This window comes from Nicotiana tomentosiformis, chromosome 11, assembly GCF_000390325.3.
Source record: "Nicotiana tomentosiformis chromosome 11, ASM39032v3, whole genome shotgun sequence".
In the NCBI taxonomy this organism is placed as follows: Eukaryota; Viridiplantae; Streptophyta; class Magnoliopsida; order Solanales; family Solanaceae; genus Nicotiana; species Nicotiana tomentosiformis.
Genome location: NC_090822.1, coordinates 22,990,033 through 23,004,071, shown reverse-complemented (window position 1 = coordinate 23,004,071; position 14,039 = coordinate 22,990,033). Strand labels below are relative to the sequence as shown.

At 37.5% G+C, this 14,039-nt stretch overlaps 1 protein-coding gene across 3 annotated transcripts in view; it reads right to left on the bottom strand.

Annotated features, from left to right (window-relative positions):
• Positions 1 to 7,170: 7,170 nt before the first annotated feature.
• LOC104116166 (CBL-interacting serine/threonine-protein kinase 24-like) overlaps positions 7,171 to 14,039 on the bottom strand; it is a 46,376-nt gene continuing 39,507 nt past the window's right edge. For all 3 annotated transcript variants that reach the window (XM_070187853.1, XM_070187854.1, XM_009626967.4), the window contains one exon: positions 7,171 to 7,329. In XM_070187853.1, the coding sequence (XP_070043954.1) occupies positions 7,186 to 7,329 (144 nt within the window). In that variant the 3' untranslated portion in view covers positions 7,171 to 7,185. The remainder of the gene's footprint in view (positions 7,330 to 14,039) is intronic.

The following is a 14,039-nucleotide window of genomic DNA, read 5'->3' as shown; positions in this document are numbered from 1 at the left end:
ATGGAAACGTCTGTACTTATCTTCAAGAGGCTACAAAACTGTTAGGAAATTTCAACTTCTTTCATTCTTGTCGTGCGGAATTTGTTAAATTTAGAATTTGAGCCTTTGCATCTCTATTCTCTCACAGATGGTGAGGACACGTGCTACCGGGTGAGCTGAGCAGGCACCCGCGTATACTGCTAGGGCCGCAAGAGGCCGGGGTCGAGGTAGAGGTCGAGGAAGGACACGTGTCACAGCTAGAACATCGGTTAGAAGAGCAGTTGAGGAGCCTCCAGTAGCTCCAGCTGGGGGACAGGTACCGAAGCACCTGTTGTTACCCCCGGGCTTCAGGAGACTTTAGCACAGTTCCTGAATATGTTTGGTACATTAACTCAGGCGGGATTGATCTCTGTTGCACCAAATATTTCGCAGATTGGGGGAGTAGTTCAGACTCCTACCACAACTCCTAAGCAGCAGGTTCACGTTAGTCAGGTTCCGGGTGTAGTACCGGTACAACCTGTTATTCCAGTTCGGCCTGAGTTCAGGCCAGAGGCATCAGAAGAAGAACAAAAGAGACTTGAGAGGTTTAAGAGGTATAGTCCACCTACTTTCAGTGGAACAACTACAGAGGATGCCCAAGAATTTCTAAAAAATTATCACCGTATTCTCCACACCATAGGTACTGTGGAAATGAGCGGAGTTGCCTTTACTACATTTCAACTGTCATGAGCAGCGTATCAGTGGTGGCAAATCTATGAGGAAGGTAGACCAGTCGATGCAACACCACCAACTTGGGCTCAATTTTCAGAAATATTCTTGAAAGAGTTTCTTCCCCGGACTCTCCGAGATGCGTGGCACATAGAGTTTGAATGGTTGCGTTAGGGAACTATGACAGTGCCAGAATATGCTATCAGGTTCAGTAAGTTAGCCCGTCATGCACCTATCTTTGTTCCTACAATCAGAGATCGGATCCGCAGATTTATTGAGGGGCTCAATTATGATATTAAAATATGCATGGCTCGAGAGTTGTAAAATGATACTCCATTTCAACAAGTAGTGGAGATTGCGAGGAAGATTGAGGGTGTTCTAGGCGAGGAAAGGGAGTCTAAGGAGGCCAAAAGGTCTCAAAGCTCTGGAGGGTTCAGTGGATTTTACTCTTCAGCTAGGACCTATTATAGCGCAGGCTTGAGCAGTCAGCCAGCTCATTCTGTACATCATATTACTCGGAGTGCTCCAGTAAATTCTTACAATGCACCACCGGTACGGGATTCCTATAATGGTTATTCCAGTTATCCGGTATAGACTCAGTATGAGCAACTGTGACCTCAGAGGGGCTGTTATGAGTGTGGTGACACTAGGCACATTATGAGAGATTGTCCCAAACTTGGAAGGGGTAGATTTTATCAGAACACTCAGACTATGGGCCCCAGTGCAACTACTACCCCACGTGCACAGCCAGTTAGGGGTGGAGGACAGACGGGTAGAGCTAAGAGGTGGAGGCCCGACCCGTTGATATAATCGCTATGATTTGGCTGAGGCCGATACACCAGATGGTGTCGTTACAGGTACGATCCCGATTTGTTATAAAAGAATATTTTCCCTTAATTTGATTCGGATCTAAATATTGAGGTGAGTCCTCCTATTATGCTCTGTTTATGGGTGAGCTTCGTAATTTTGTGACCCACTTATATGTTTATCCCTATTGGGAGATTTGAAGATTTGAGCCCGTGTCTGTCATTTTTATTTTTGGGCACCATTGACGGCTATAAGTCCAAAAATAATTTTTATTATTCATTACAATGGGTTTGATGTGTTTCAGAATAATTGATTCCAATTTTATGAATTATATGCCCTACCGGTATGAGGGTTCATTATGTGTTATGAAAAATGTTTACGAAATTTATTGAAAAGAAGAAAGAAAGGAAATTGAAATTTCAGTTGGCACAATGTGCAAAATACTTGTGATTCGGAGTTGAGGATGATATCCTCCCATTTTTATATGATGTGAAATATTGAAACCGGGCTACAAGCCGCAGTGGAAGTTATATAAGGACGAGGTCCTTGTAGTGAAATATTTATGAGTTTAAATTCTCCCTTTGTGAAGTTTAATTTGTACTATAGTACTAATAGAGAGTTATGCATGATAGGCTTATGTGATAATTCTTTTATGTGTTTCTGTGCCATAATTGTGCTGTAATTATTGAGTTTTAACCTACGAGGTGAGTGCCCAGGTGGCGTTAAATGTGACTCGTTAAGTCGGGTAAATAGTTATAAGGTCTTCATGCCTCACATTTTGCTGTCAGTGTTGTGAAAATTTGAAACGAGGTTTTGGTTAATTGGCGATGTTGTAATCGATTATGAACAACTATTAAGACCAGAGATGTGGTGATGGGCATATATATATGATGCGCTTCATGTCCTGATATCATTATGATAATGTAGTGCTTGTAATGCTGAGATTATTGTTATTGATATATACATTGTGGTGCTTTGTGGGGTTATGGATGTGTTGTTAGGAGTTGTTTTGGTGTTGCTCTGGCAGGTGGATAGGCCCAATTACAGGGGAGACTCTGCCGAAATTTCTGAAAAATTTGGGAGTTAGTAAAATTTGGAGGATTGAGACGTGCAAAAGAAGAGATAAGTTATGTTATGTGTTTGAGGGCGGACTCTACTTCTCATTCAAGGGCGAATGATCCTAAGTGGGGGAGAATGTAACACCCCGGAAAATTTTTGAAGTACTTCAACACTATCAAGAAAGTTGATGTGTGCGTAGGCACGAGTTGCTATAGCCAGTTGAGACTAATACCGTGCGTTAATGTGAAAATCAGGCATTTTGAAAATGTTTGGAGTGTAAGAAATTGGTTTTAAAGTTTATAAGTATAGATAAAAGAAATAATCTCAACTGAAATGGTGTTGTCAGGCCCATGTTAAATTGCGGAATATAGAATCACCCACGAGTATGTGTGTAAGAATACACTCAGTAATTTAATGTCCTCAGAAAGATTCTTAGCACGTTCGAGGACGAACGTATGTTTAAGAGGTAGAGAATGTAACGACCCGACTTGTCGTTTTAAGAATTAACGCCCCGTTCTGTTACTTAAGGTCTCGAGCATCTCCGTAATATGTATTATGACCCGTGGGTGTGGTCGAGTTTGATTTTCGGAAGATTCGAAAATAAATTGAAAGAACAGATCTTATTTAGAAGCTTAAATGGAAAGAGTTGACCGGAGAGTTGACTTTTGAGCAAACGACCCCGGAATGAAATTTTGATGATGTCAATAGTTTCGTATGGTGATTTCGGACTTAGGCGTATATCCGAATTTGGATTTGAAAGTCCGTAGGACAATTCGACGCATTTTGGCGAAAGTTGGAAATTAGACGATTTTTGGAAAGTTCGATCGAAGGTTGAATTTTTGATAACGAGGTCGGAATTCGATTATGGAAATTAGAATAGGTGTGTTATGTCATTTATGACTTGTGTGCAAAATTTGAGGTCAATCGGACTTGATTCGTTAGGTTTCGGCATCGAATGTAAAAGTTAAAAATTTCATAATAGACTAAAGTTTCAAGTGAGTTCGCACAATACCTAACTTCAAATGAGAATAACTCTCATTATATAAAGTGTTATATGGTGTATTACCTATCAAATGAAATATCTTTGAGTCTAGTTTCTAACACTTCAAACCGTTCGTCATTTGGACATTCCTACAAGAGGTTATGACCAAATTAACAAAGACTCAAAAAATGCGATTCTGCGACCAATTCTGTGATCGCAGAATAGTTATGCGATCGCGAAACTGCTTCTGCGACTGCAAACTGGTCGCAGAATGGACCAGAACAGCCTAGTTCTGGGCACCGAATTTTTCGACCATTGTGCGGCCCGCATACCCATTCTGCGGTCCATTCTGCGACCGCAGACCTGCTTTCGGAGGGTTAATCTTTCTATTTTCATAACCCCGTCCCCATTTTAATAAATAGCCTTTGTGGTTTTTTTTAGGGTTTTAGAGAGAGGTAAGAGCATTTTAGAGAGAGAAGGAGGGAACCTAGCATTCTAATCATCCAATCTTCAATAATCAAGGAAGCGAATCACAAGATCTTCATCTAAGAGGTAAGATTCAACCCCTAGTCTTCAAATTTCGAGTTTGGGGTAAAAGGTTGGTGATTGGGAGTATGATTCTTAGATGTAAGAGTATTATATATATATGCTTGTACCAATAAGGTTTGTGGGAAGATTGTTGAGATCAAATAAGTAAATATTGGATTGTGGAATGAAGGAAATCTTGCAGAAGAACCTTGTAACCAAATTTGCATACCTAGTGTTTGATAAAATGCTCAAATAAGCTGAAACCATGAAATTCTTCCTGATTATGGTTCACTTTTATTATGTTTCTAAATAGATTGAAGTTGCTAGGATTTTCGGAACCTCGTAGTAATGTAAGGAAGGCTTAACAAAGATTGGAGCCGTCCGAAGGTCAATTCACGTGAGAAAGCTATTTTGGAATATCGGCCTAAGTTCAAAAAGGTAAGTATCTTGCCTAACCTTGAGTGAGAGAATTATCCCTTAGGCATCAAGTCTTATGTGCCATTTGTGAAATGTGAAAAGCTGTGTACGCGAGGTGATGAGTACGTACTCGCGCTTATATGTGAAAATTTTACTGAGTTAAAATCTTGAGCATATTGTGTAGTAAATTGGATAATTGTTGGCATTTATTTAATCATCTATTTTTCATACCTCAATTCGCATTTATTGAATTTGTTTTTATATGACTATTTGATGTGAATGTTACTTGTATATTTATTTGAATTCCGTGAGTTTGATAGTTTGATATTTCTTGAAATTTAATTTCATTATAAATTTTCCTCTACAAATAATAAATTAAATGAGCTTAAGAAGATGTGTTTATATAATTATTGAGAATTTGGATTAATGAAGGCGTTGCCATATGCTGAGTAATTTCTATCTCTGTTGATTGTTTTTGAGGTCGTATACACATTGTGTGGAGCCTTCGGCTATTTGTTATAAAATTAATTGATTTGTTATATCTTTAAAATTGGTTGTGGCCATTGGGCAAATTGTGTTATGAATTGATTTTGTTATGTTGTCGTGATAATATTCTGTGTATATTGTTGAGTTAGTATTTTGAGGATATAAGGGTGGCATTTCACTGTTGATATTATATGGGTATAAGGGTGGCATTTCACTTTTGTTATGTGTGTTGGGATATTGTCTGGACGGAGCGATAAGGGTGGCTATAGGAGAGATAAGGGTGGCTATATGAGAGATAAGGGTGGCTATTGATATTGTCAGGGCGGAGGGATAAGGGAGGCTATTATAGGAGTGATAAGGGTGGCTATAGGAAAGATAAAGGTGGCTATTGTCAGGGATGATATGTGATGATGTGGAGTGGTTGCATTGGTGATTTTATGTGATGTTGTGATTTTTTTTGTGTTTATTTTTATACCTTGTGCAATTTGTCTTGTTGTTGGTAAATTGATAATAGTCTGATTTATGTTGAAATTGGGAGCCTGTGGCTATTGCCAGACGGTTGTGATAAAGAAATGTGGGCACGAGGTGCCGTGAGTAAATAATGATGATTTTGGCACGTGAATTGTTCGTGCAGTTGGGATATGAAACGTGGGCATGAAGTGCCGGAGAAAATATGATGGCTTTATTATTGGCACGTGAACTGTCCGTACAGATGTGATATGAAAAATGGGTACGAGGTGCCGGGGAAATATGAAGATTTAATTATGGGCACGAAGTGCCGTGAAAATATGAAAGTGGGATGAGACCCGTGTTTATGAAAAATATAAAAATGGCTGAGACCCGTATTTTTATGATTATGAAATGAGGTGTCACATGGTGACTTTTAATTGAAAGAATTATATTCAAAATATTTATTTGGAAGGATTTTTATTCAAAAAGTAGTATTTGAAGAAATTGTATGTGAAAGATATTTATTTGAGGAAATTATATTTGAAAAAGATTTATTGAAAGAATTATATTTGAAAGATATTTATTTTAAGAAATTATATTTGAAAGAGAGTTATTTGGAAGAATTATATGTGAAAGATATTTATTTGAAGAACTTGATTTAATTGAGTGTACTTGTATTTATTATTTGTTGAGCAATATTAATAGTGTTCTTATTGCCATGCCGGTCTCACTGGTTGATTTGTGTTGCCCTTATTGTTATTTATTTTCTATTAATTTGTATACTATATTGCGCAGGTTATTAGACTAGTGAGTGTCTTGACTGTACCTCGTCTCTACTGCACTGAGGTTAGTCTTGATACTTACTGGGTACCGACTGTGGTGTACTCATACTACACTTCTGTATATTTTTGTGCAGAGCCAGGCATTGGAGATATCGGACTTCAACAGAGTTAGAGTGGGATCGCAAGAATTCAAGGTAGAGCTCCTTGGTCGTCACAGTTCCTTGGAGTCTTTCCCTTTTATTGTACTGTTATTTATTATTCAAACAATATTGAGTATTCGATCCTTGAGATCATTTCATGTATTCAGTTAGAGTTCGTGACTCAGTATTACCAGTCTTGGGAGGTTGTTATATTTGTAATTATTTCCGCTGTTGGTTAAAAAAAAAGACTTGAATTATTATAAAATCGGCTTACCTAGTCTTAGAGACTAAGTGCCATCACGATGCCTGAGGCGGGATTTTGGGTCAAGGGGGGTTAAAAACTTTTTTTAAGGCCGCGAGTTCAATTATCACTAGCCAGTCTTTTTTAACTTTTTCTTTTTCTGAACTCCATTAGCAAAAATTCTGCCTACGCCATCAGGTCTAAGTTGACTAGCTGAAAATTCAACATTGTTCATGGTGACGGTTATGGTGCACTGGTGGTGGAAGGAAAGAAAATTTTAGTGGTAAAAAAAACAAATAGAGGGAAGGCGTCATCAAATATCAATGCCACGTAGGACGAAGGTCCACCTTAGACCAATTTAGCGAAAGTGAGGTATATTTGAACCAATCATATTACGGCAGGAGTATATGTGAGCCTAATGTATAACGAAGAGTATATATAAACTTTTTCTCATAGTACATGGTTATATTTGGCCCTTTTCTTTTATTTTAATGTGAAAAAGATAATTTTATGACTTTATTTTATATTGAGTAAATTCAATTATCATAACTCAAATTAACCCGAAATATTGAATGGGTAAAAAGAACTTAAAATGTGTAAGGGTATCTAAAATCCCTTGTCTCCAACATTGCAGCCAAATGCTTTTCTATTTGACGTACAATAGGAGAACCATTGATATGTCATGTAACTATTAAGCAATGTTGGAATATTTCTAGCATTTGGTAAAATGAGCAGGCATCTTCTGAAAGCCTGCAATAGTTACATGCAATATTTTTAGTAATCATAAAACAAAATTACAAAAATAGAGACAACATTCAAAACTACTGTTTAGAACTGTATGCTTTTATAAAGGCTAGAAAAAAAACAACTGTACAGTTATATTGTAATCTTACATCATACTCCAATAGCCAGTTGTAAAAATAGCTCAATTTTGCTATCTTTAGTCAAATGTCATGTCCTTGTATGGTAAAGAAATAGCAAAGAGAAAAAGAAGACATCAATCAAAGGAAAGATACAAGAATCCAAGTAAGGATTGGCCAATTCTATTTGAAAAAAGTGGTTTTAGTACTTCAATTATTTGAGAACCTGTTGCTTCAATTTGTCACTACTGTCATTCACACTGAAAATTAATGGAGTCAGCACTACTGTTTTCTCAATTCGGAAATCAAAGTTTCTTTGTGATGGCCCCTTCTTTTTATTTTTATTTTATAATAATTTCGGTTAGTTTGTGTATACCTCGACTATTATTTGATGTCTATTGTATCCCATTAACACAAATACTAAATAACTCTGTCAGCCAAATATTAGACAAAATGACAAGAAACCATTAAGTTTTTTTTTTTGTCGCTGTTGAAATTTAAATCCTGATTTTTCATAATTTTTATCCACATTATTGACAGCTAAATAACACATTGGTACATGTTAGTATAGTAGGGGCGGATGTAGCGTAATTTCGATGGGTTCAATTGAACCCATAATTTTTGACGCGGTGCATAAATTACAGCAACAAATGGGTATGCATTCATAACTTTAAAAATATTACGGGTTCAATATTAAGAATTTTAAAAATTGAACCCATTATGTTTAAATTTTGAATTCGCCCCTCCATGTTAGGGTTCACTCTTAGTGCCCGACCAATCTTACATACACCTCAGACTATTTTATTACATATCTAGTACATTTCACCAGCACATCTATCTATCAAAATTTAAGCAAATATTTTTTTTCCTTTTTTAGAATTTGAATCTTGATTTTCACCCGTTTCATTGATTGTTGTGTGACACACCTTATGTACGTGTTGGGCCCGTTTCTAGTTAATAAAGCTCTATTTTTGTGTTTTTAGAAACAACCACAAGTAGAACTATATTGATATACAGAGTGAGACACTACTAAATTCTCCCTAACACTCAAAACACACTTTGGTGTGAAAGGGAGTTTGATTTTTCATGTTGTGAAAGATTGGTGATGGCCTCAACCACTAATATGTCCAACTCAAAAGGACTAAAATTTGCTGTCATTTTGATGTTCATCTATTCACTCACATTCCTTCCTTCTATATCAGGTAAAACAATAGAGGGGGTGACAAAAAACATGAACCTAAGGAGAAACACATCATTATCTTCTTCTCACTCTTTCTTTCAATTTTTTGAAAAAGGTATTTATCCCTTAACCTTCTTTATCTACTAGTCTCATGACAGGTACTTAGAAAGCTCCATATTGCTTATTAATTGAGTAGTAATTTCTTATAGTATTATTCGGAAACGTCTGTTTTCTACTTGAACTATATATAAATCTTTCAGAATAAAGTATATATTTATACAAAATGATCCCAATGTAACAACATGATAGTGGATGTAGTGAACTCTACATTCACTAACTTAAAATTCTAAATCCGATTCTAAGGGTTAGGAGCCCTTTGATTGTCAAGGAGAAACTCAACCCCCCTCCAAAACAAAAAAAACTAGAGTATCCATTACTTCGCATGGACGTAAAATAATTTAGTTCGATATTGAGTTGAAAATGTTTAATTGTTGTTTTCCTTTCGGTTGAGCCACTACAAAAAAAATCTGGAATTAATTACGAACTTCATTGCTAATCTGTCGTTAAATTGCTCGCAATTAACAAAATCTTTTGATATTCTGTCGCTAAATGATATTAGCAACAGATTTTTTTATTTAGCTACAAAATTCATCGCTAATTCTTGTTTGTCTTATCTGAAAAAATTAAAATTGTTGTTTATAGGGAGAAGTGGAGAAAGGAAGCAAATGAGAATGGTGATGTTGGGATCAAGTCCACCAAAGTGTGTAAATAGGTGCAAAGGCTGCAGACCTTGCATGGCTGTACTTGTCATTCCTCCACATATTACTTCTTCTGGGAAAGTTAGCAAAGCGTTAAATACATTATACACTAGAGAAGATGAAGGCTATTATCTCCTATCATGGAAATGCAAATGTGGAACTAAGTATTTTCAACCTTGAAATCTCATCTAATATTAATTCTTTTTTGCCCTCTTCTAACTTAGGGTAGAAGGTAAAGTTGTAAACAATTTCTTGGTGTTAATGCATTCATTTTATGAACGACTTTTAGTTAGTAACTTTACATGTACATTACAGACCTCTTTATAACAATATTCATATATAACAGTCATTTATTATAAAAGTCATGTTCTTTTCGAACCGATTTTTATATTATGTTATAATATATGTCTTCTATAACAACATTTCACTATAACAGTTAAAAAAATTAGAATAAACGAGAATGTTATAGAGAGGTGTTTGACTGTATATTTCTTTTATGGGAAAAGGGCTAGATATATCCTTCTACTTTTAAATATTGTTTATATTTAACCTCCGTAATACTCTGGGAGCAAAAATACCCTTGCCGTTACCATTCTTATCAAATATGCCCCTATCTCTAACAGAGATCTACTGTTGCAATGACTCAGGCATGAACTGATATTTAGGTGAGGTGGATGACATGTAGCTGCCATCTCACCACACTAACCTTAATTATTTTACCCACTCCCTTAACTGACATTGGGATCCATGCATTAAAAAATCAGCAAAACTAACAAAAACCCATCTAAAAACAATCCAAAAAATCCCAAATATCAAGAAGTTTCAAGATGAAATCGTATGAGTTGATTTCATAAAAGCTACCAAAACAAATTTTAAAAACAAAAGTACCCCAAAATCAGATATATCACGCAAAAATCTGACTGTGGAAAAGTATGAGGTAAACAATGAAAGAATGGTGAAATCTCCATATGTTGGGTAGGATTCATGTTCCCAACTAAGAGAACTCCTCATTTGAAGCACACATATTATCTTAGTTTATCAAAATATTCAATCTTGCAAATGTTATATGTTAGAATTTTAAGTGAATTTGTGTGTTTTCATATGAATTGAAAAAAGTCTGGTTCTTTAGACCCTTCTCATAGTGTGAGTTAGAGTGTGATTTTTGGGAGCTTCATTTAACTTGAAGGATTGTATCAAGTTGGAGAAAATGGGTCCATGGCAAAGGCAGATTTAAGCAATCACGGATTCACTGTAGACCCATTTGGATGTTCTTCAAGCTTTTCCAAATAGTCCAATGGTGATTTTAGTTTTCCTTCAACTAAAATAAGGTTAGGCTGGTGAGGTGGCATGTGACGTGGCATCCACCTCACCCAAATGTCAACTCACGTGGAATTTTAATCTCTGAGTCATTGACACAGTAGACCTCCTTTGGAAATAGGAGTATATTTGATAACAATTGTAACAACAATGGTATTTTTGTTCCCAAAATATAACGAGAACAAATATAAACAATATTTAAAAGTAGATATATTTGACCATTTTTCCTTCTTTTATTGTTCTTTTACTCTCTTTTTTAATTTAGAGAAGAAGGTACACTGGTAAACTATTTTCTAGTGTTAACTTGTTGTGTAACTTGCTGTGTGTGGGTGTGTATTTTTTCATTTTATTTGACTTGTGATAGATGATCAGGAAACATAGATAAAGCATGTGAAGAACGTCTAATCCGTGAGATAGTGCTATCTACCAATTACTCCCCTCCGTCTAACATTACTTTTATTGCGGTAAAAGTTGCTCTTTTGACTAGTGGCAATCGGTCGGGTCGGGTAGAATATGTTACGAGTCGAAAAAGGATAATGTAAAAATAGATCATTTATCCGATCCAATTCGACCCATATTTAATTTAAAAAAATGGGTTAACTGGCGGATAATATGGATCCATGGTTTCTTGAAATGAAAATGATCATTTTTGAAAAAATTTCTTAGTCTCTCAAACTTGAGGAATCCTTAATTTGAAGCTTTACACTTGTAAAAGTTAAACGCATTAGTTATCCAATGATTATTTATTTTCTAAGTGGATAATATGATTCATATTCATATTTGACCTATTTTTAAAAAGTTCATTATTCAACTAATTTTTAATGAATAATATGAGTGAATAACTATTTTTTTTAATCCATTTTTCCGCCGCTATCCTAAAATTGGATTCGATTCCCAAGTAGCTCGAGTTTGCTGACTTTTACTTGGGTTTCACTTAGAGATTTTTATTTTTTTTACTTGTTTTCGCTGATTTTTTCTTCTTTTTCTCCGGTGCAGATTCTTCTTTTATTCCTTTTTAATACTTTGGGTGTGTTTGGTACTGTTTACCGGGAAAATCAAATAAAGTTAAATTTGAATATGGTTCTAAAGATATGTAATATAATTTGATACAAAACGTATAGAGAAATCGTAATATTTGCGTTCTTGATTATGAGAATGAGAATAGTGAGCAAGAAGAATGAGTAAGATAAAGTAAAATGAGCACAAGGGGATATCATTCAATATAGGAAGTGATCTTTTGTTACAGTGTGTAAGATGATCTTATGCTTACAAGGATTCCCCCTTTTATAGTAGAGGGATCCTACTTTATTCACAATTAAAAAAAAAACATATAGTGGAGAACCCATGATAAATTGTCTCTTCCTCGATTCCCACCAAGATTCTCTCCCTTAGTGCGGTTGCAACGACTCTTGTCCGCGAGCTCGATACTGGCTCGAACTCGTTATTGGGTCGAGCCCTCAACTTTCGCTTGAGTTTGACCTTCGGGGTGGGTGTAGCGCATTTCCGACCACCCTCACGTTGCCTTGCGGATCGACTTGGTCGTGGGCTCGATAATAGTATCGAGCCGACTCCCCGATAAGTCTTTGGAACTTGATGCTCGTTTGTACTGTTTTCGGGACTCATCCCAAAATCCCACTCCGGTTGCTTACCATTCGGACTCGATCGAACGTAGGAAGGTCGAAATCTATTTCGACCGTATATAGATAGTCCCTTCGTTTCTCAAGAAGGATGTGGTGAGAGTCGATATGCTTTTCGACGGTTCAATCGGGTTATAAGCTGACGTTTTCACAGGGCTCGATCATGACGTATGTGATAGCTGTCCCATCGATTTAGTTTTTCAAGGTATTTAATGCATGTCAGATGGTGGTCGGCCACCGTTGATACTGAACCGTCACGATGTAAGCCTATAAATAACCCCTCCATCTAACATTTACCACTTTTACGTCTTCACTCTTCCAAATTTTCTTAGCCTCTCTCTATTTTGCCGCTTGCGGAGCCATCTACACCAGTGTTTGGTATCATCAACTTTTCATCTTCCTTTTCCTTTCTTCCTCTCATATTAATGGCCAAAACTTCGAAAACTGTACCTCAGAAGGAGAAAGCTTCTTCTTCAAGGCCGTTCGGCGACAAGGTGCCGGTGGAGCCGCCTACCTATGAGTATGTTCCCGGCCCGTGTACTCTGAAGATCGATTTTAAGGTCGAGAATCCTTCATCTGTTCCGGGTCGATGTGAGCATGTGTTGATATACATGTGCTCGATAACGAAGGGTCATCTCGAGGCTGTGAGGAAAGACTGCAACTGGAGTTTCGAGGTTGTGTTGCAGATTCCCTCTCCCGAAGAGAGCGTCATCACTCATGTGGAGGGGATTTTAAGTGTTTACACTTACCTCTTCACGTTGGGTCCCGTCGACCTGGTGATCATTGATTTTTACAAAAGATATCAGGTCACCCTTGGTCAAATTCATCCCTCTGTATGACGTATAGTAACCTTACTTCGTTTCTTCTCCAACAAGGCAGGGGGCTGGATTTTTCCCTGAATCACCTCATACGATTGTATCGGCCTCAAATCTTTCGAGGACTAATCAGGCTTCATCGTCGGGCATCGAAGGCTTTGATGTCGAGCATCGACGAAGACAAGGATCGGGGTTGGATGGGCCGTTATATCCGAGTGAGGACCCATGACCTCATTCCAGAAGAGAAGATGTCGTTCCCCGAGGAATGGAATTTCGACCGTAAGTGGTTTTCATAAGAAGTTGCTTTTCGTATCTTTTTCCGATTTTATCTGATGTCTTTCTCCGATATACAGCTGTCCCTTGGATGCCACAAGGGTTACCTGGCCTCGAGGATTAGGTTTGGAAGTTAGTCTCGACTTCCTCTTATGCCGAACGCGCTTGGCGTGATTTGGCGAAAGGTAGATGGGAGGCCAAGAATCATGGTAGGGGTTACTGCTCGTGTTCTTTGAAATGTTTTTTTATACTCCATTCGTTACCGATTTCCTTTCATGCAGGTGTAACCAAGGATGTCGTTTTGAGGCCTTCGAGTTGTGAGGAAGGAACCAAGTCCCTGGTCCCAGAACCGGGGAAAGATAAGAAGCGAAAAGCTGTCTCTCGGTCAGAGGACCCCAAGCCCAAAACTCGAAGGGTGAGGAGGAAGGCAATCGTTCTTCCAATGGACTCGGTCCAACGACTGAGAGAAGAAGAAGAAGAAGAAGATGCTTCGGCTTTGGTGATCCGATCTGCGTGAGCTATCGAGGTCGCGAGAGCTTCTGAGCCGATGGCGGCTATACCGGTCGGGGTCGGTTCTGGTATCCCGAGTCTCGATCAGAGCGTCCCGAGCGATTCGCTTG